General features: G+C 35.4%; 1 protein-coding gene across 2 annotated transcripts in view; it reads right to left on the bottom strand.

The window, feature by feature from the left end:
* The window catches only part of LOC111160974 (leucine rich repeats and calponin homology domain containing 2), a 99,553-nt gene that overhangs the window by 8,789 nt on the left and 66,690 nt on the right, over positions 1-24,074 (bottom strand). The window contains exons 13-20 of one of the 2 annotated variants that reach the window (XM_022524387.1): positions 21,850-21,898; positions 21,655-21,771; positions 13,839-13,883; positions 11,265-11,315; positions 7,998-8,055; positions 7,121-7,233; positions 6,800-6,937; positions 6,567-6,644 (exon numbers count right to left, since the gene is read on the bottom strand). In XM_022524387.1, the coding sequence (XP_022380095.1) occupies positions 6,567-6,644; positions 6,800-6,937; positions 7,121-7,233; positions 7,998-8,055; positions 11,265-11,315; positions 13,839-13,883; positions 21,655-21,771; positions 21,850-21,898 (649 nt within the window). The remainder of the gene's footprint in view (positions 1-6,566; positions 6,645-6,799; positions 6,938-7,120; positions 7,234-7,997; positions 8,056-11,264; positions 11,316-13,838; positions 13,884-21,654; positions 21,772-21,849; positions 21,899-24,074) is intronic. The other variant, XM_022524388.1, reaches the window with a different exon arrangement.

The following is a 24,074-nucleotide window of genomic DNA, read 5'->3' as shown; positions in this document are numbered from 1 at the left end:
TGTGGTATATATACACAATGGAATACTATGTAGCCATCAAAAGAAATGAAATCTTGCCATTTGTGACGACGTGGATGGAACTAGAGGGTATCATGCTTAGCGAAATAAGTCAATCGGAGAAAGACAACTATCATATGATCTCCCTGATATGAGGGAGAGGAGATGCAACATGGGGGGTTAAGGGGGTAGAAGAGTAAATGAAACAAGATGGGATTGGGAGGGAGAAAAACCATAAGTGACTCTTAATCTCACAAAACAAACTGAGGGTTGATGGGGGGGGGGGGGTTGGGAGAGGGGGGGTGGGGTTATGGACACTGGGGAGGGTATGTGCTATGGTGAGTGCTGTGAAATGTGTAAACCTGGCGATTCACAGACCTGTACCCCTGGGGATAAAAATATATTACATGTTTAAAAAAATAAAATTAATTAAAAAAAATAATAATCATGACAAAAATGGGCAGAAGACATGAACAGACACTTCTCCAAAGAAGACACACAAATGGCTAACAGACACATGAAAAATGTTCATCATCATTAGCCATCAGGGAGATTCAAATCAAAAGCACATTGATATACCACCTTACACCGGTCAGAATGGCCAAAATCAACAAGACAGTAAACAACAAGTGTTGGAGAGGATGTGGAGAAAGGGGAACCCTCTTACACTGTTGGTGGGAATAAAAGTTGGTGCAGCCATTTTGGAAAACAGTGTGGAGATTCCTTAAAAAAAATAAAAATAGAGCTACCCTATGACCCTGCAATTGCACTACGGTATTTACCCCAAAGATACAGATGTAGTGAAAAGAAGGGCCATCTGTACCCCAGTGTTTAGAGCAGCAATGGCCACAATCACCAAACTGTGGAAAGAGCCAAGATGCCCTTCAAAAGATGACTGGATAAAGAAGATATGGTCCATATTATGCCTCCATCAGAAATAATGAATACCCAACTTTTGTGTCATCATGGATAGAACTGGAGGAGATTATGCTGAGTGAAATAAGTCAAGCAGAGAAAGTCAATTACCATATGGTTTCACTTACTTGTGGGGCATAAGGAATAACATGGAAGACATTAGGAGAAGGAAGGGGAAAATGAAGGGGGAGATTTAGAGGGGGAGATGAAGCATGAGAGACTATGGACTCTGAGAAACAAATTGAGGGTTTTGGAAGAGAGGGGTATAGAGGTATGGGTGAGCTTGGTGGTGGGTATTAAGGAGAGCATAGATTGCATAGAGCTACATGGTGCATAAACAATGAATCTTGGGTGTGGTGCATAAACAATGAATCTTGGAACACTGAAAAAATAAAATAAAATTTAAAAAATAAATAAAAAGTTAAAAATAGTACTATCTTACAATCCTCCAACTGCACTACTAGATATTTACCCAAAGGATACAAAAATACTGATTTGAAGGGATACATGCACCCTGATATTTATAACAGAATTATCAACAATAGCCAAATTATGGGCAGGGTCTGAATATCCATCCACTGATGAATGGATAAGAAAGTGGTATACACGATGGAATATTAATCATAAAAAAGAATGAAATCTTGCCATTTGCAAGGACATAGATGGATCTAGTGAGTATCATAGTAAAGTAAGTCAGTCATAGAAAGACAAATACCATATGATTTCACTCATATATGGAAGTTAAGACACATAACAGATGAACAAAGGGGAAAAAGAGAGGGGAAAACATAAAACTGACTCTTAACTATAAAGAACACACTAAGGGCTGCTGGAGAGGAGGTGGACAGGGGGACTGGTATTAAGGAGGGCACATGTGATAAGCACTGGGTATTATATGTAAGTGATGAGTCACTAAATACTACACCTGAAACTAATATTACACTGTATGTTAACTGATTGGAATTTAAATTAAAACTTGGAAGAAAAAGAATATTCTAAACTTAGATTGTTGTGACTCTTGCCCAACTCGGTGACTATACTACAAACCACTGAACTATATACTTTAAATCAGTGAATTTTACAGTATGTTAATTATATTAATGTTAAAAAAAAATCAAGTGTGTGCCCAACCTCAGGTGTAAAAAAAGAGGATTACTATCCGTATCACACAAACACAACTAAAATTTGATCATAGACCTAAATATAAAACTTAAGATTATAAAACTTCTAGAGGCGACTGGGTGGATCAGTCGGTTAAGCATCTGCCTTCAGCTCAGGTCATGATGTGGGGGTCTTGGGATCGAGCCCCACATTAGGATCCCTACTTGCAGGCAGTCTACTTCTTGCTCTCCCTCCCCTTCATGCTCTCTCTCACTCTCTCTATCAAATAAATAAATAAATCTTTAAAAAAAAAGATTATAAAACTTCTAGAAATAAACATAGGAGAAAATTTTTGTGACCCTGAGTTATACAAGGATTTTTTTGGTTTGAAACAAAAAGCAGAATTTTAAAAAATGATATTTTACTTCAAAAAATATATAACTTCTACTGTTTGAAAGATATTATAGGGGCGCCTAGGTGGCTCAGTCATTAAGCCTCTGCCTTTGGCTCAGGTTGTGATCCCAGGGTCCTGGGATTGAGCCCCACATCGGGCTCCCTGCTTGGCGGGAAGCCTGCTTTTCCTCTCCCACTCCCCCTGCTCGTGTTCCTACTCTTGCTGTATCTCTATCTGTCAAATAAATAAATAAAATCTTTTTAAAAAAGAAAGATATTATAATGAGAATGAAAAGACAAGCCAAAGACTAATGCTACAATATTTGTAATTCATGCATCTGATAAAGGACTTTGTCCCTTCTTTGTAGAGAAATCTCAAACTCAATGAGAAGAAAACAACCCAATTAAAAAACAGACAAAAGATTAGAACACGTCATAAAAGAAGTCATACAAATGGCAAATAAGCTCTTGAAAAGATGATCAACATCATTAGTCTTCAAGGAAATGCAAATTAAAACCACACTGACAAACCAGTACATACCTATTAGAACAGCAAAAATTAAAAAAGAAAACAACAACACTGACTATATTAAATACTGGTTGAAAATGTAGAGGAACTAGAACTCATACAATGTTGATAGGAATATAAAATGGTAGAACCACTTTGGGAAACAGTTTTGTACTTTCTTATAATGTTAAGAACATGCCTACTATCCGTTCCCGTCTTTCCACTCCTGGATATCTACTCCAAATTAAAGAATGCATATATCTGGGGGCGCCTGGGTGGCTCAGTGGGTTAAGCCTCTGCCTTCGGCTCAGGTCATGGTCTCAGAGTCCTGGGATCAAGCCCCACATAGGGCTCTTTGCTCAGCAGGGAGCCTGTTTCCCCCTCTCTGTCTGCTTGCCTCTCTGCCTACTTGTGATCTCTGTCAAATAAATAAAATCTTAAGAAAAAAAAAAAAAGAATGTATATATCTGAAAAGTTGTATATATCTGAAGAGTTGTATATAAATGTTCGTTGCTGTCTTATTTGTCTAAGTGGTCCCCTAAAACTGGAAACAATTCAAATGGCTATCAACAGGTTAATGGATCAACAAATTGTCGTATATTCATACAATGAAATACTGCTCAGCAATAAAAAGGAATGACTCATTTATACATGCAACAACATTGATGAGTCTTAAAAACAGTTATAGTGACTGAAGAAAAGCCAGAAAACAATCATACATATTCTATCATTCCATTTATATACAACATATATACAACTCTAGATAGAAAATGCAAACTAAACTATAATAACAGAAGACAGATTATTGGTTATCTGGGGAAAAAAAGATTGCAAAGGGGCATAAGGAAAGTTTTGGGAGTAATGAGCATGTTCATTATCTTGACAATGGTGATGATTTCGCGGTGTATGCATGTCAAAACTTAACAATTGTACACCTTTTCTATATGTCAATTATACCTCAAAAAAGTTTGTTTTTTTTTTTTTTAAAGATTTTATTTATTTATTTGACAGACAGAGATCACAAGCAGGCAGAGAGGCAGGCAGAGAGAGGAGGAGGCAGGCTCCCCGCTGAGCAGAGAGCCCGATGCGGGGCTCGATCCCAGGACCCTGAGATCATGACCTGAGCTGAAGGCAGCGGCTTAACCCACTGAGCCACCCAGGCGCCCCTCAAAAAAGTTTTTAAAAATAAAAATTTAAAAATCTTAAAATGAAAAAAACTAAATGAAACAACTAACTCTGTATTACCATTTCTAAGTTAGAAAAACATACTGAAGTTATTAAACTCTTCTCCCACTGCCAGCAGCTGGAGAATTTTGAAAATGGGAGTTGATAACTGGTCGTTTCATACTGCCTCTTATGGTAAGCCTCAGTGGGGCACTAGCCCTTCCCTAAAACAAGCTAAAGAGAGATTAGAGTATGCTAAGTAGAATAGTTTTCATAAGATCTTCCTAACTGATCCCCCTTGCCTATGGTACCAAGAAGGTATCTGGAGTTGCAATGTCTTTTCTTTCATGTAAAAGAACAGAAATAGAGAATATCCACATTAGAGGATATGTTCTGAAGTTAGACCACCTGGATTCATAGCTTGACTTCACTGTTTATTAAAGATGTGACCTTGGACAAGTTCCCTAACTTCCCTTGTCTCAGTTTCCTCATTTTTAAAATGTGCATTCATTCAATGAATGTTTATTGAGAATGCCCCCCAAAACTCTTAAAAATGGTAAAACAGAGGGGCGCCTGGGTGGCTCAGTGAGTTAAGTCTCTGTTTTTGGCTGGGGTCATGATCTCGGGGTCCTGGAATCAAGCCCCGCATCGAGATCTCTGCTCAGCGGGGAGTCTGCCCACCCCCAGCCTGCCTCTCTGCCTACTTGTGATCTCTGTCTGTTAAATAAATAAAATCTTAAAAAAGAAAAAAAAGATTCTCTAAAAAAAAATGGTAAAACAGAAAATGAATATAATGCAACTAGAAAAGAAACCTTTCTAATTTTTGTTTTCTCAATAAGAGATTGAGTACTAAAAAGAAAGAGCTAAAATAAAAATATTTAAGAATTAAATTTTTTAGGGATGCCTGGTGGTTCAGTTGGTTAAGCGTCTGCCTTCGGCTCAGGTTATGATCCCAGAGACCTGGGATCGAGTCCAGCATCCAGCTCCCTGCTCAGAAGGGAGCCTGCTTCTCCCTCTGCGTGTGTGTGCTCTCTTTCGCTGACAAATATATAAAATATTCAAAAAATTTTTTTAATTCCAATAAAAAGAATTAAAATTTTCAAACATCATGTCAGGGGCACCTGAGTGTGTCAGTCGGTTGGGCGTCTGCCTTCAGCTCAGGTCATGATCTCAGTATCCTGGGATCAAAACGCATCAGGCTCCCTGCTCAGTGGGGAGCCATCTTCTCCCTCTCCCTCTGCTCCTCCCCCTGCTCACTCTCTCTCTTGCTCTCGCTCTTTCAAATAAATAATAAATAAAATCTTTCAAAAAATACATTAAAATATCATGTCACGCACAGAGATGTAATTAGAGGAGAACAGCATGTAGTTTCCAAATTACACTGTAATTCAACTGCTTCTCTCTAAATAAATTATATTTATTCACTTGAGGAAAGAAGTCAAAGTGGAATCTGTAGACCAGATTATGACGACACAGGTAAAAAGAGCTAACCCAGCACAACTCAAGATTAAAGTATCAAACCAACACAATGTATAATAAAGTTATACAACATTATATGTCAATTATATCTCAATAAGAATAAATTTTTAAAAATAAAAAAGGGGAAAAAAAATAACTATATTGTGATCTGTTAACAACACCATGTCCTCTCAACAGTCAATCATCTTGATGTTAGGCCTAAAATGTTTTCTAAAAAAGCAATATTTTAACTATTAGTTTTCATTATACATTTACAATATCGCTTTGTTAATTTTATAATACTGCAACTATTGTGTGAAACATAAGCCAATTCCTACAAATTTCAGACAAAGGTTGTCCCATGAGATATCATGTGTTACTAAGATTTCCAATTTGACGTCTTAAATAAAGTTTAAATGCAGTTAACAAGGGCACTTAGGTGGCTCAGATGGTTGTCTTCCCGTTGGCTCAGGTCATGACCCTGGGGTTGTGGGATGGAGCCCCACGTTGGGCTCCCTACTCAGTGGAGAATCTGCTTCTTCTCCCTCTGCCCTCCCGCCCTGCTTGTGCTCTCTCTCTGGCTCTATCTCAAATAAATAAATAAATAACATCTTTTTTATAATTAAAAAATAAATAAAATAAAACGCAATTAACACTGCCTGCAGATCTTCCCATCAAAGTCTACCAATGGATTTACAAAGGAGTCCAAATGTCTCTCAGCAGGAAAAATGAAAGTAGCAATTACATCATGAAATCAAGTTTTAATACAGCCACTATGTCACGGTTACTCAATGATATGTACGATTACAGAACTTTTCCATACATGTAGCTGTTTTATAAATGCCTTTAAAAGCAGCTTAAACAATTCATTTGATAGCTGCTATGGTCAAAGCTGGAGCTCAGTAAAATGTACCAAGGGAACATTTTCATGTTCAGAAAGCATGATTCATCCGATTGTGAAGAAAAAGTCCAGTATGCACACAACAAAGCAACATTTAAGTCACAATTTTGTTAGAAAAATGATAGTTACCTGTGATACACCCAACTTTTTACAAGCATCAAGAAAATTTTCTACATTTCTTCGACATTTTGCCATGCTCAGTTTAGGCTGCAACGTTAAGAGGAAGAAGAAATATTACAAGCATACTTATACAGAAATTTATCAATTAAAAAAATTAAATTTATTGAGGTATATTATTTAAAGATAGTCTCAAGAAGCTCTAACTTCCTTTAGAGAGCTAACAAACTGTAGATAAAACTTACCACTGCTGGTGATGGCACGTGAATACTAGCTACAGAGCGTGGCCTTATGTGATTGGCTAAATGGCAAAGAACAACCCCATCCATCAGTGCAGCTCCAATGTCATCAGGCAAAATTACTTTTAACCTGGACTCGAGATTCTGTAAAGAAATGGGTATAAATCACAGATACTCTATGTAAATACATACACTACATATTATATTACTAATCGTTATATAATCCAAAATTTTTTAAAAACCTTGCAATAAAATTCAGGTATCTTGCTAATTTCCCAAGTTAAACCCATTTCTACAAAGCAGATCTATAAGGTCAAGCTCACTTACATTGCGAAGTTGTCGTATTTGCTCTCGTTCTTCCCGCAGATGTTCCATCTTTCTTCTCATTGTAAATCCTGGATCTGCTGCCCCATACTCCTGGCGAGATGAGCGGCTAAAAGCTATAAAAACAGAAATTTCCTAGCTTATCACAAGGCTAATAGGAAGACTCAACCAGCGGTGGGAAAAGAGGCATGATAAAAAAGAATCAGTACAAAACTACATAAAACAGTATTACTTATTAATACATTCTAAATATTTTTATAGAATATAATTGAAATCTACTTATCTGCACAATTGAAAGCAACAGGGAAGACAAGTGTAATGATTTCTACCACCTATACATGTTCGTATTTAAACATATGTTATTAGAAACTTATGCTCCAGGTTAAAATTATTATTGAACATAAATCAGCTTTTATTATCTTTAAAGAAAAAGGAAATTATTCTTGAAGGTCAATACAGTTATTCAGGAATAAAAACTATAATTCAATACCTTGCCAAGTAACATGGATCCATTTTCTTTTGGGCTTGCCAAATGCGAAAAGATCCCTTTTTAAAACCACAATATAATGGAGTGCTATAATTTCAAACAGTGTTTGGTCTGCAGGCAGAGTGGTCATTCTAATAGCAGTCACAGTAGAGTAGAAATAAGACTGCAGTATATCTAAGGCAAAAAGCTGAGGTTTCAGGAGCTTGAAGGTAAAGAGGAAGAAAGAAATGGGGAATGGGAATTGGAAAGACAAATAAGGTTAAGAGAAAATTACTTTTAGGAGAGGGGAAAGAATCTATGTGTACTTAAAACTATGGAATCAATCCCACTTAAGCTGGAAAACTCTAGTTTCATATATAACCAAAAAATTTTATTTGCAGAATATATACTTACCTGATCTAGGCTTCAAGCCAAAAGGACCATGTGAAAAACCATCGGTTCTATCATATTCCTAAAAAAAAAAAAAAAGAAAGAAAAGAAAAGAAAACCAATTTTCTTTCAAAATAACCAAGGTAGTTACTCATATCCATTCCAATCTTTGAAGTATTTGTTTCTATGATTAGTGGTGTACAGAAAGGCAAACTGCATTTCAATTCAAACTTATACATTTCTCTTTTAAAAGGTCTACAAATATTTGCTAATTAATCTAACTACATAAGCTCTTAAATACTTCTCTCTCATAGTATAAGGAAAAATGAAAATTACTGAATTATACAAAATAGGTACTGGGGGTATCTAGGTGGCTCAATCAGTTAAGCATCTGCCTTCAGATCAGGTCATGATCCCAGGATCCTGGGATGGAGCCCCACATGGGGCTCCCTGCTCAGCAGGGACCCTGCTTCTTCCTCTGCCCCTCCCCCTGCTTGTGCTCTCTCTCACTCTCCTTTGTTCTTTCTCTCAATAAATAAATAAAATCTTAACTAAATAAATAAATAAAAAGGTATTATTTTTTGAATGAACATTGAGATTAAAGCCTCCACAAAGTGAAATAAGCTTCAGTGAAAAAATAAGTGAATTTAGCAACATTCACTCAGTTATCTACTATGGACTTGACATTTAGTAGATAGTATGAGGCAAACCTGCACATTCATACTAATAGGGGGTGATAGGTGACACGAACATGATAAATTATCATCTCTTCTATTTGAATAAATTGTTTCGAAATACTTTCACACAGTAGTGTGGTGTGCTATGGAAAGAAATAAGTATATTTTTAAAAATCTGAGCTTGGATTTAGAAAGCTTAGGCTAACTTTTGAGCAAAACATTCAATTTCTCAGGGTACCTGGCTGGTTCTGTCAGTCTGGCATCTGCCTTGGGCTCAGATCATGATCTTCAGGTCCTGGGATCAAGCCCTATATCAAGCTCCCTGCTCAGTGGGGATTCTGCTTCTCCCTCTCCCTCTGACCCCTGCTTGTGCTCTATCTCAAATAAATAAATAAAATCTTTAAAAAAAATTAATTTCTCTGTGACTTTCTCCATATTTAAGATGGAGTGTTTGTTGTGAAGATTAACTCAGATAACTAAAAGAAAGCACTTTGGAAATTGTACAGTGATAAGAAAACATTTTCAGCCGTATCTTATTTAATGCTTGCAATAACTATGAAGCAGCTAGAGTATGGATTTCAGTCACTTGTCTATCATTTATTGATTGGGGTCTTTGGGAAAGGTTACCAATCTCTTCAGCTATAAAATCATGAGGATAATACCAGCTCATGGGACTACTTCAGGTTCAAGTGTATAGGCAAGCACTTTGTTAATAGTATGGTACTAGGAATGCCTGGGTGGCTCAGTCAGTTAAGTGTCTGACTCTTGATTGAAGCTCAGGTCTTGATGTCAGGGTTAAGAGTTCAGAACCTGCAGTGTGTTCTACGCTGGGCATGGAGCCTACTTAAAAAAAAGACTAAACAGTATAGGGGTGCCTGGGTGGCTCAGTCAGTGGAGCATGTAAGTTTAAGTCCTATGTTGTGCATGGAGCCTACTTGAAATTTAAAAAGATAATAATAAATAAAATAATAATAAAAATAGTATAGTACTATACTAATTGTTTTTACCATTGTCTTTCACAGATGAAATGGAAGTAATCAAAATTTTGTTAATTCTCTAAATCTTCTGTTGATTAACATGTTATACGCAGTTCAAGTTGAATGTTAGTTGAGCCACCAAAGCACATTTTCATCACCGTACTCATCCACAAGCTCATAGTTCATCTTCATTATTTTGGTTAAAGTGTTACGAATTCCCCAAAATATGACTTATCCAAATGCAAGCAAAATGTATTATAAAAGCAATATAATTTATTTGAGAAAAATGGCACTAATACTCTCTCCATGAGCAGAGATGATAAAATCATAAGGAAACTAGGGAACTAGTAACTGATACACTTACATTTATTATAACTGAAAGTAAAAGAAAAGATTAACAAGATCATTAACAAGATTAACAAGAGGAACTAGAGATTAACAAGACAAAGACTAAATTTAGGATATCCTAATTTAAATTACTTTTTAAAAGAATCCAAACCATTTTACTTGCCATATACATAATTTAGACATGTTTATAAAGCTAATACCAAAAACATTTAAAAGTTTTATAGTGTGGGGCGCCTGGGTGGCTCAGTGGGTTAAAGCCTCTGCCTTCAGCTCAGGTCATGATCCCAGGGTCTTGGGATCGAGCCCCACATCAGGCTCTCTGCTCTGCGGGGAGACTGCTTCCTTCTCTCTCTGCCAGCCTCTCTGCCTACTTGTGATCTCTGTCTGTCAAATAAATAAACAATATCTTTAAAAAAAAAAAAAGTTTTATAATGCAACTCACACAAAACAAAAGCTAAATGATCCTGGCTTTAAAAAAAAATTAATACCACTTACATAAAATGAAATACTATCTACATCATTAACCAAAGTTACATGATGAATATGGATGTTCCAAACATTTAGACGAAGTTCTGAATTCACCAAGTGAATACATAATCATTTCTTTACTAATGCCAACACACTTTTAGAACACTAAATAATCTGAAGTAGAAAAGATACTGTTTCGAATATTTTAAATTTATCTCCTTTTGTAAAGTAATGGGCCTAAGTAAATTAGAAGAATTGGTCATTCAAGCCACCAGAGTATGGGTGAGATCTCACAAATCTTGACTTTCATCCACCCTTCTCCCCATGCTCCCCCTTAGGTCTAATATGACAAGAAAGGTGTACCCTCCTGTCGATAGGAACAACCCACCACAGGGAAGTTTCTCGTGGAAAAAGGAACTTTCTCTTGCATTGCTTTCAGACCTAATTGGTTATGAGAAAAACCAAAGGCCACTGCACAATGCTGAAGTACTTCTTTCAAATATAAAATTGCGAAGTTGTTCTTAACATCTATTTGAAAATATAGATGAATTATAAAACATAAGAATTTTATAAAGTGAAGTCTATGCTCTATAGGCATTTTCCAATAAAAGTAATTCAGGTAATACTATTACTATAAATATTTGTACAAAAGATGGTGTTCTTAGAATTTTTTATAGGCTAGGTTTGCACAAATTAAACTACTGTAGATTTCTTAATATGGGTGAATAAGTTATATTGTTTAAAAGAAAAAGAATGATGAGATTAAAGAGAAGAAACAAGGAAGAAACCTAAGTAAACGCATATAAAAACAGAACTTGTACCTCAGATGATACTGGAGATTGTGGTGACATATTAGCATTATCACTGTCTTGCTAAAATATAAAAATAAAAATATGAAAGATGAAATTAAAATACAAATGATGATTTAGACATATAAAAGAAAAATTGAAAACTGTTTTGATCAACTGCTAAAGGAAGAATCTGGAAAATACTATCAACCACCTTGCCACTCAATATGTGGTCTGTGAACCAACAGCATCTGCACCCTCTTGGAGCTTGTGAAAAATGCAGAATCTCAGGCCAGCCCTAGACCTGCTGAACCAGACTCTGTATTTCAATAAGATCCCCAGGTGATTGATTCATAAGCACTTTAAGGTATGAGAAGCACTATCAATTCACATCAAATATTCCTAAAAAATCTATTTCCCTTAAATAACAAAAATGAAAAAAAAATCTTCCTGTATTTTTTAGAAGAGATCCATATTTAGGATTAATTATTGATGGGACATGCCAACAAGATGCTACAATCTGAAAGAGGTATATGGAGGCATACAAAAATTCTATCACCCCAAGTACGAACATTTTACATGGAAAATTATGTGTATCTAATATTGGCTTAGAAGTAAATACAAAGAACTTAACTGCATAAAATAATATTAAATGATCCATGATTTTGAATGACTACTACCAACCAAATACAAAAATCTTCACATTTAACCTTGAATATGCATACCACATGTTTATTCATCATTCAACAACAGATTATAGACTGCCTATTATATGTCAGACATGGTACTAGACAGTGGGGATATTAACATTTAGTAAAGTATCATCCACTCAAGGATCTCTTAGTCTAGGGGGAAATGATATTCATTTGTACAGGTAATACAACCTTCTCAGTACAATGACAAAGCTATGCATGCATATTACGAGGCATGGGTAAGGGGCATTTGGGGAATTGGAAGGTGTGGTAGAGAAAGGCAAATCTCCTGAGAAAGTGAAAAATTGAGTAGGTGTTTACCAGAAAGAGAAAGAATGAACAACATTCCAAGATGTCTAAAAGGACAAAGGCACAGAAGCAAAAACGAAAGAAAATTTTTGAGCAGTCCATATTGGGAGAGTACAGTGAAAGAAAGAGAAAGCAGGACAGATTATGAGCTGAGGCTGATGTGCTAAGCAGGGGCCTGCTCAGGAAGAACCAAGAATTTACCTTCTAAGTGACAGGGACACAGTGAAGCTTTCTAATCAAAGGGATGGCCTGAGCTCATTTTTGTGTTCTTTGGAGCAATCATTTTGGCTGCAAGGAGGAAAATGGGCTGTAGAAAGGGAAAAGAGCAAGGATGATATTGCATGTGGTACAGGCAAAAAAATGCTAAGCGCCTGTGCCAGGGCAGAAAAAGCAGAAATGCAGGTGGGGAATGTATTCAAAATATTTCAGTATCACAAAGAAAAAGTAGGTATTTGGTAACTGATTAGATATTAAGGCAGGCAGGACCAAAGTGGATATAAAATACAAAGGGACATGATGTCCATCAACTGATTACTGGATAAAGAAGATGTGGTATATATCTACACTGGAATATTATGCAGCCATCAAAAAATGAATTCTTGCCATTTGCAACAATGTGGATGGAACTAGAGGGTATTATGTTAAGTGAAATAAGTGAATCAGAGAAAGACAATTATCATATGATCTCACTGATATGAGGAATTTGAGAAACAAGACAGAGGATCATAGGGGAAGGGAGGGAAAAATGAAAAAAGATGAAGCCAGAGAGGGAAACAAACCATAAAAGACTCTTAATCTCAGGAAACAAACTGAAGGTTGCTGGAGGGGAGAGGGGAGTGAGGTATAGGTGGCTGGGTGATGGACATGGGGGAGGGTATGTACTAAGTGAGTGCTGTGAATTGTGTAAGACTGATGAATGACTGAAACAAATAATACATTATATATTAATTAAAAAAAATTTTTTTTAAATACAAAGGGACAGGAACAATGCCAAGCTGTACCTCTAGCTCAGGGTTCAGCAAACATTTTCTGTGATTCCATTTCTTAAAGTTTTCAGAAGCCCTGCCAAGTACTCAACATCAAATTACCTACTAATCCCTCTAATGAAAAATACACAAAGCTTAAGTATTTATGGTGATGACACTATATCATTTCAAAAATGCTAGGCTGCTCTATAATTTAAAATGGTGAGATAGAAAAATTTATAGTAATGCACAACCTGTAGCAACTTAATTTTAAATGTTAAAATAGTACACAAAATTTATAAAAAAAAAAAAGATTAATAAATTCCAAAAGAATCTCAAATGATCACAATGTTGATTTAGGAAAACAATAGATGAGAAAATGTAAACGACAAATGTTATTAATAAAATTCTAAAACTGAACTATTAGAAATTCTGTTCAAAATAAAGGATATATGGAAATTACATGATTAAATTAACAATTGCATGATGATGCTCAGTTTTTATTATTGGAAAAAAAACCCATGCATTAAATCACTAACCAAGAAACTGACAGAGGTATTACATTTTACTCTGAATGAGCCAACTACATATAAAAAGTAAACATTTTAAAATAATTGCTACTATTACCCCCCTTTTCTCACCTCATCCTTTTCATTGCCACTTGAACTCTTCCTTGATGATTTATACTGAAAAATATTTAAAACATACACTTTATTTTTCTTTGAACACATGAGTTTTTTATCAGTAGTAAATTATATGTAAGGTTTATTCCTATTTTGGTACTTTTATTAAATTATCTGATACTAACTTTAATTATATAACCAATTTAAACAGTCCTACCAGTTACTAATAGCTAACACAAACAGTGCTTTCATGGCATCGTTCTATATATCTATTAACATTTCCTTCCTGAGCCAATCCACTTCCCATTCATTCAAGTTTTCTATCTGAAAGTTGTCTTAAACTTTCTGTTTTTCTTAATTCACTATATCCAAAACATCATTGTCAATTTTTTCTGTAATGTCTCTCAGGCTTACTTCCAAATTCGTACAACTACCAACTTATCCTAGGCCCCCATTACCTCACACCTAGCGGGTAATCTCACCATTCAAAAATGCCATCTATTGTTAAGAAACCTACTGATTTCAGGTAAAAAAAAAAAAAAAAAAAAAAAACACATTATGTTAGGTATATATACTAATCATACAATAACAGTAATAGTGATAATAGCTAATACTTATAGAAGTGTTTACTATACACCAGGCCCTGTCAAAAGTGTGTTACATGTATCAACCATTTAATCGTCCTAACAATGCTCAAGTGAATACTATTATCTGCATTTTATACTGAGGCACAAGGTCATATGCTTAAAATAAAAAATGCTAGTGTGTGAAAAGTGCTTGTTTTTAGAATCAAGAATTAAAGAAATACAGTGTGACAACCACTATAGTTCTTGTTTCAAAGTCCTCTAGGGTTATTATTTCTAAATCCTCCTCACCACAAATAATCCTGCAAATCAGTGCCAGATTAAAACACTCAAAACACTATTTGTAACTCATGACTCCCCTACTGAAAAACCTACTTTCAAATTATGTTCAAATTTCTTTACCTGGCATTCAAAGTTCTACTTAATGGCCCTCTTTACTTATGCAGCTTTATATTCCATAACTCTTGGAAAACTAGATAATCTACCTGAGAGCTCAACCACAGATTGGGAGGCAAGCAGTATTAGGGATTATAAATATCAAACCTAAATTCCTTCACTGTCTCTCCAGTGATTTATGACAGCTATCACTAATCTACTAGGGTGCTCTCTCCAGCTGATTCCAGACATAATCTCAATATGTTACACCCAATGTTCCAGATAGCCACTGAATGGAGTTGTGGCATGTGTGAAAAAACCTACTTGCCATCCCTAGGCATGATGCTTGCAGACAATTTGTGTTCTTGGTTCTATTCTACTTCAACAAAAGAGGGACGGGGTGCCTGGGTGGCTCAATGGGTTAAAGCCTCTGCATTCGGCTCAGGTCATGGTCCCAGGGTCCTGGGATCGAGCCCCACTTCGGGCTCTCTGCTCAGCAGGGAACCCGCTTCCACTCCCTCTCTCTCTCTGCCTGCCTCTCTGCCTACTTGTGATCTCTGTCTGTTAAATAAATAAAATCTTAAAAAAAAAAAAAAGTGACATTTGCACAGCAGACGCTAGGACCTGAAGATGGCATCAGTCATAACAGTAAAGGAGAAGAAATTCATGGACGTCTAAACAGAGGAGCTGCTAAGTTGAATACTGTTGCAGGATCTCACTCCTAAAGGCACTGTTGGGGTTTTTTGAAGAGGTTACTACCAGTATTACAAGTACGACAATGTGAAGAAAGGGACCATCATAGGTGTTTCTATGTTGTTGGCATCTTATATGCTTTTCAACTACTGACTTTCATTCAAGGAACTCAAACATCAACAGCTACATATGTACCACTGAAGAGGGCCCAGTGTGGAGGGCGCAGTCTGTATTCCTGACCATGACCTTCTCTGTCAGGCATGACTGATATTTGTTGAATCCTTTCCTATTTTAACTGAGAATTAATACCTGATACAAGAAGACTGGTACAAAAACAAAACAAAACAAAACAAAAAAAAAAAGAATGACACTGGAGTGAATAATAAGCTAATATTTATTAAATGTATACTTTGTGGCAAGTGCTATTCTCATAACTACTTCACATTATCAAGTAATTCAGTAGTTATAGAAAATCCTGTAAAAGAAGATACTATCAGAGTCATTCGAGGATAGAAAAAAATTAAGCTCAGCAAGGTCAGGTGATTTGTCAAAGTCACACAGTTAGTGAATATCCAAGTTAAAAACTGGAACCAAAGCATCTTGATCCTAGAAGTCAAGGCTCTAAACCACTATGCTATACTACCATCTCTAAATCCTGAAAGATTAGTAGAAGTTTGCCAGGAATAAAAAGAGCTAGTGGGCATCCTCAGAAGGAAAGCACAAAGGAATAAAAAAGCTTAGCCTATGTAGAAAACAAAGAGTAGCGGTATGGTGGGGCGCCTGGGTGGCATAGTCAGTTAAGCGTCAAACTCTTGGTTTTGGCTCAGGTCATGATCTCAAGGTTGTGAGATAGAGGCCCCTGCTGGGCAGGCTCCACACTCAGCGGGGAGTCTACTTGAGACTTCTCTCTCCCTCTCCCTCTGCCCTTCCCCACCCATGCTCTCTCTTACACTAAAATTAAATAAAGAAATAACTCTTTTAAAAATAATAGCAGTATGGCTAGCGAGGAGAGTGAATTGTAGCAGGTAATAAAATTTAGAGGAGTAGATGAACACAGTGTCTGAAGTTTCTTAAAAGCCCAAACTTTGTGTTACTGATAATAGAGATCCAAGAAAAAAATTTAAGTCAGGAGATTTCTCTAAGGACTGTGAAACTACAGATAGGGAGGCCATTTAAGGAGTTATTACATTTGCCTAGACAAGAAAGAATGAGGGTTCCAACAAAATCAAGGGCAGTAGGGGGCACCTGGGTGGCTCAGTGGGTTAAAGCCTCTGCCTTTGGCTCAGGTCATGATCCCAGGGTCCTGGGATCGAGCCCCAAATCGGGCTATCTGCTCAGCAGGGAGCCTGCTTCCCTTCCTCTCTCTCTGCCTACTTGTGATCTCTGTCTGTCAAAATAAATAAATAAAATCTTAAAAAAAAAAAAAAAAGCAAGGGCAGTAGAGATGGAGAAGAAATGATGAATTGGAGAAAGGACATATAATTAACATCCTGGTAATCAATTAGGTGAGAGGAATAAGAGACGGAAAGATCCAGGAGGACAGAGGTATAGAGCACAGACAACTGGATAGACATTGCTACTATTAACTCGAATAAAGAAAAGAGAGGAAGAGCAACTTCTATGCAGGAGAGGGGCAGGAGGGAGAGACGTATCAAATTTGAAATACATGTAAAGCATCCAGACAATTAAAACACAGGTCTGGAGACCAGGAAAAAAGCTGTGGGATGTAAATTTAGACCCCCCCCAGAATATGAGACATCTGGAGTCATAAAAGCTTCAGAGAGCATTTTTAGGGTAATGAAAAGAAGATGAGCCCCTAAAAGCAAGCAGAAGCAAAGTCAGAAAATAAGTTAAACAAGAACATCCAAAAGAAAACAAAAAAACCAAGGAAGAAAAATGAGATAGAAAACAAGAAAGAAGTTTCAAGAAGAGAGATGTGGTAGTAATCACTGTCATATTCTTAGGTACAGGGGTGCCTGAGTGGCTCAGTTGGTTAAGCCTCTGCCTTCAGCTCAGGTCACGACCTCAGGGTCCTGGGATCAAGTCCCAAATCAGGCTCCCTGCTCAAAGCAGAGAGTCTGCTTCTCCCTCTCCCTCTCCCTGCTGCTCCCCTTGCTTGTGCTCTCTCTCTGTCTAATAAATAAATAAAAATCTTTAAAAAAAAATTCTTAGGTACATGTTAAGCTCTAGGTAAGAGGTTATTTCAATGGAGAAATGGAAGCAGAACCCAAACTGTGGTGGGTTAAGAAGTGATCAGAACCTGGAGATATAGAAATGGTAAGTCTGGCCCTAAAAGGAAAGAGACAAGGCAACAGCTCCAAGGGGACTTGGGGATAACTGCAGAGGTCTGAGCTCATGTATCCGATGGAAAGTAAAGACATGGAAAGAATATAGAAGAGTGAGTGAATAACTGATAAAGGAAAGAAACAGAGTGTAATGAGGTCAAGAACATAGATAATGAGACTTGTAGTACTATAACTCAACTACACTTCTAATTAAAAATATCCATGATATATGAAAACTTAGGAAGGCACTCCTTAGTTTGCACTACTGCACAGATTTAAAGGTCTTAACACCCAAAACCTAATATATGCATAGATTTGAGAATATTCTATAAGTCCAACTTTTACTGAATCAATTCAGCTGTCCTCAATTAGTATTAGTCTGAATAACTAAAGTTTATTATATCTAAATTCAAATAACTTAGTAAAGACCTATTTACAAACCAGAGAAACAAAAAAGGTCAGTTCACTTCTGAAGCTTATGTTAATTTCACAGAAGAGCCATTAACTTGTGCAAACTCCATTGACTCAGAACAAAACAAATCAGGTTATTTCACAAACCCAGTTAGCTTCCCTATTCTAGGATAAAATTAGTCATGATCAGAGAAAATACATAAAAATATTTTCCTTGGCATTAGCCTTTAAATGCAGATATACTGTATTTATGAAATCAGATATTTATTTAAGGGTCATTATAATATTTTATCATAACAGAAATAAGATACATTTGTAGACAAATACATACGGTATTTCAATAAATCAAATAATCCTTAAAACTAATATGGTATAGTTATATTAATGCTTTTTAACTTTCTTGTTTAGAAATCAACCAAGTGCATTTAGAAATCTATGTATTCTAAAGCAGGGTCGGGCCTGGTTAGTACTTGGATGGGAGAAATCTATGTATTATTATTTTTAGAAGAAATTAAAGCTACTAATTTACATTAAACATAATTTATCAAAAAATTAGATGTTCATATTTTGTTGTGTGTCTTATTAAAAGTATTAATACACCTCTGTAAAATGTAAACTACATTTGCCTTTCTTTAAGAGATTTTTAATAAAGTAATGTATTTCCTGAAATATGTTTACTTTAAAAATGCAGTGACTTTATTTTGACAATGAGGACATTATTTTATTTAGTAGAGTAGTAACCTACACAAGAGTGGTCTGGGAGTCTAGAAGAGTTAGTGTAACTCTCCTGCAATGATTTTTTTTACTCATATAATCTGACCCAATTTATCTTCTTGCTCACATAATCTGGCCAATATGTTGAAACCTTTTTTACTTAGTTTCAGTAAGTTTTTACCTGAAAAACGTTACTATCCAAGATCAGTCTTGGCAACTGAGAAATAATATATAAAGAGACCCACGCACACAAACATACACACAAACACTTTCAATAAATATATTGAATAACAACAATGCCATTAATAATTTACCATGGAACACAAAGAAATCTTGTGGCTCAGTCATTTACATGTGCTGGGATAAAGTTGCACAAAATCTCTGTATGTTTCTTAACAGCGCAAAGCTAACTCTCACTGAGTGAGCTTGGTATTATTTGGATATAAATCTCTAAAGTAGTATATTTTCATGTTTAATCAACTATAAATCCAGACTAAGTTCAGTAATATATCCTATGAATAACCCTTTTGATTCTTGGGAGATGGGTGATTAAGAGAAATTTTATTTTTAAAATAAAGACACTTCATAGGTATCAACGATGTCTTAAACAAGAAAATACTGGCAATTCTGAATAATGGTTTTGACTTAGACAGTAGTATCTCAGGTTTATATCTTTTTTTACAGCTTAGGAAAAAACTGTTGACATTCCATTTTTTTCAGTGTCCTAACACTGACATCTTCTGACTACTGAGGAGAACTACATATCTCCTTAAAATATTTCCCAATGACTAAAGCTTAACTTTGCACCCACTTTACTAAAAGCATGGAAGCAATTAACATTTGTTGAATGCAGATAATGTAATGGATATTTCAAACACTACCTCATTCGATCTTTTAGCGCTTATAAAATAGAAATATTATAGGAGGTATGTTTAAGTCTTAAAAATAAAATATTTAACAAATGATGCTATTAAATCAAACAACTATTTTTTTAAAGGCTCACTGAGACTTCTGTTAAGACTTTATTGAGAAGTTCACTTGGGTTACTGTATTTTTAAAAACAATAAAACTGTATTGATCTGAAAGTTTTCATTTTATATTAGGCTATCCACAGTAGATAAACAGGCAATGTAGCATAAGCTCTGGGTTCAAATCTTGGCTCAACTGCTTATTAGCTAAGTGAGGCACAGCATATTACTTAACCTCTCTGTGCCTTAATTTCCCTATCTATAAAATAAGAATGGTAATTGTACTTTCTTCATAGGGCTGTTATGAATATTAAATTAATTGATACTTGTAAAGTACTTAGAACAGTGCCTGGCACTTAGTAAGTGCTATTCAAGTGTTTTGATAAACTGTCAGAATTTAGGTGCTTTTACTTTACTAGTAGATCAAATAAATACCAAAATCTATTCCATTAGTCAGAAAAATTAAAATTTCCTCCACATCATCACTCATTCGTCAGGTTTATCTACTAACAAATTTTACTGAGTGCCTTTGTTCAAGGTCCTATAAACTGTAAGAGGAGATTCTGAAATAAGTGTCAGAATGTAAATATAACTGCAAATCTGTAAAGATCTGGGATAAATAGACTTTGACCACTACTGACCAAGGTTCTGCTTAGAATGACCTTGTTTTTTTCCCTATCTCTTATTTCTTCACGATCTCTCATATGGACCAGGTAATATGAAGCTCAATAAAAGGATTCAGTAATTAATTACCATAGAAGTATGAAACTTATCACAGGCTTGCTACGACACATAACATTCTTGTTTTGGTCATATGATACTACTTCAAAATATGTTATATTCCCATATAAGTAAACCGATCAATGTGTACATATAACCGCTTCTACCAAACAGAGAAAAACATGAAATATAATCCTATCCGTTAATGATATAAACCTCAAACTACCTATAGTTTAGCATAAAACTACATATTTACATAAAATTATTATTATTGAATAAAAATTAGGCTTGGGGAACAGGTGCACAAAAACAACAGAATTTGGTATTCATAGGGAAGCTTTCCTGTATTGTTCATCTGAGTCAGGAATTCCAGTAATGGATTCTGACTAGTACTGAAGATTATGCTAATTCCACTGGTTTCTATAAACATCAGACTTTAACCACAAATGAATAATATTACAATATTTATAAGGGTATACACAGTAAAATTTCATTAAAACCCCGTTAACTAGAAATTTGGGATGATTCAAATAATCTAAACTTTTAATTTACCTAAGATGAAAGATCATCTTGAGAAATCTACTAAGGTAGCAAGAAGAAAAAATGGGGGAGAAACACTTTCAAGCATTTTTAGAGCCACGTAAGTAGCATTTATTTAGACAGAAAGAGTTAAATGCTAATTGCAAATACATGTGGAACTATATAGTGAAACAAATCTACTGAAAAACTTTTCTAGTCAGTTCTTTTAAAACATAACTACATATTGGTACAACTAGCAGTATAGCAAACATTCAACTTTCTTGTCAAGTATCTGGTAAATCACAATTCACATTGATCTACAGAGTCATTCTTAATTATTCTGAATTACTGAAATTTCATATATTTAACTGGATCATATTATATATACCTATGCATGTGGGAAACCAAGATAAAATAGCATATTTACTACATGTAACTAGAGTTATAGGCTACCTTATTAATTCAAAACTTTTAACCCACTGAGCCACCCAGGCGCCCCAATTCAATACTTTTAAAACCAAAGCTAATAATTACAAAGTAAATTTTGCAATTTAATAAAAAGTACCTTGAAATATTCTTTTCTAATCTGTTTGCTCCGCCTCCTTTCTTCACTCTGCCAGATTATAGGTTGAGATTCTGGCCACTGCTGTTCATCTACTTGATCCTTCTGATTTTCTAAGGGCTGTAATGAGACAATTTCTTTTAACTAAATAAATGAGAACAAAATATTAGATACAACAGGAATTCATTTTCCTCTTACCTGCCATGTGAGGGGTGATAACGGTGAATTAACTTCATCTGCTGTGACACTACAAAATTAAAGATGCCTTAATATGGTAAAAAATTTAGACTTACCCTTAGGAATTTATTATGAACAATAAAGAGTTGTCTCTCCCTCTCCCTCTCCCTCTCTCTCTCTCTCTCTCTTTTTTTTTTTTTTTTTTACCAGAAATCTAAAGAATTTACCCATGTCTATGGTTTGAACTAATAACATAAAACTTAAAGTCCAGAAAAACATATTTAAGTTCCCAATCACTTCTATTCGTTTAAAAAACTCAAAATTCATTTATTTAATATCATCCCATGCAAAAGACTACTCTAAGGACTTTTTAGAGGCTAAAAGAAATGTAATACCTAGACATACAGTGAAAAAACAGAATGTTTATTACATTAAATCACAAAAAACAAAAATCTAATAATTCTATACAAATTTATTTTGTTTAAATGCCAAAGAGATTAGGGGAGTAATGCCTTTTTGACTATTGAATTACAGATTATGAACCTCTAACCCTTCATTCTGACACACAGGGGTTATGGTTGAAATTCTTATCTATTTTTGTCAGGAAAAGTAAACTGCACATCTTGTTATTAGGCAAGAAGTTCCTTTGAAAAAAATACACAGACAAAATGCCCACTAGAGCTATTATTAAACACTGTTGTAGGGGCGCCTGGGTGGCTCAGTGGGTTAAAGCCTCTGCCTTCGGCTCAGGTCAGGATCTCAGGGTCCTGAGATCGAGCCCCGCGTCGGGCTCTCTGCTCGGGAGGGAGCCTGCTTCCCCCTCTCTCTGCCTGCTTCTCTGCCTACTTGTGATCTGTCTCTCTTTCTCTCTCTGTCAAGTAAATAAATAAAATCTTTAAAAAAAAAAAAAAAAACACTGTTGTAGAACTTCTCTATTGTACAGTAAGAAAGAACATTTAAAAATTAGAAAGAAACAAACAAATTTTCAAAATTTATGGAAAATATGATTATCCAAGGGGGAAAAAACCCTATTATTATTATTAAAAGAAATTTACCAGTTATAAAAAATATACAAAAGTTAATAGCTTTCTCATATATCAATTATAACAAGCTATAAAATATATTAGGAAAAAAATTCATTCATAAAAGGAAGGAAAAGCAAAAATAGTAGGAGCAAACTTAACTTAGACATGCATTAGACCTACAAGAAAAAAAACTACCCATGTTGGGGCACTTGAGTGGCTCAACCAGTTAAGCATCCAACTCTTAATTTCAGCTCAGGTCATGATCTCGTGGTTGTGAAATCAAGCCTCAGCATTGAGCATGGAGCCTGCTTGGGATTCTCTCTCTCCCTCTGCCACCAACCCTGTTCCCTGTTTCCCGTTTGTGCTCTTTTTCTCTCTCTCAAAACAAAACAAAACAAAACAAAAACTACCAGTGTGTCTAGAAAGGAAACTGAATAAGTATAAAGTTCTTAGAAAGTTTAAATATTGGGCACATGGGTGGCTCAGTTGCTATGCATCTGCCTTCAGCTGAGGTTATGGTCCCAGGGTCCTGGGTTGGAGCCCTATGTGTCGGGCTCCCTGCTCAGCCGAAGGCCTGCTTCTCCTTCTTCCACTCCCCCTACTTGTGTTCCCTTCCTCGCTGTCTCTCTCTCTCTGTCAAATAAATAAATAAAATCTTTAAAATAAAAGAAAGACTAAATTTTATGGGTATAACTATTTCAAATTATTTGGCAGCTGAAATAAAATATAATAAAAAAATAGAAAGTATTTCTGGACTTGTATTAAGAGACTTGATAAAAGAATTTCAAAGTTAATTTGGAAGAATAAATGATAGAGAAAAGTTAGATAATAAAGGGGACTTCCCTACCAGGAAACTGCATATATTCTATTAAAGTAATTAAATATTATGAGATCCAGAATTTATAGATTTTCCAGTGGAAGACAAGTACAGGACCACAAATATAACAACCTATGATTTAAAAAATGAAATTCACAATTGTCATAGAAATGATAGGTTATGTAGCAAATAGTGTTGAGACAACTGATTAGCCAATTATAAAACACACAAAGAAAGAAAGAAAAACAGAGGGTGAGGAGGGTAGGGAGTAAGAAAAAGAGAGAGAGGGTGCAAAAGAGGAAGAAAAAACCAACTACCTTACCTCATAACAAATACCAAAGTTAATGACTAAAAGATTTAAGTATGAATAAAGATGAAATCACATAAGTATATGAAAAATATGG

The sequence above is a fragment of the Enhydra lutris genome, unplaced genomic scaffold, assembly GCF_002288905.1.
Source record: "Enhydra lutris kenyoni isolate GAN:26980312 unplaced genomic scaffold, ASM228890v2 scaffoldscaffold80, whole genome shotgun sequence".
NCBI lineage: Eukaryota > Metazoa > Chordata > Mammalia > Carnivora > Mustelidae > Enhydra > Enhydra lutris.
This window is presented reverse-complemented; position numbering and strand designations above follow the sequence as displayed.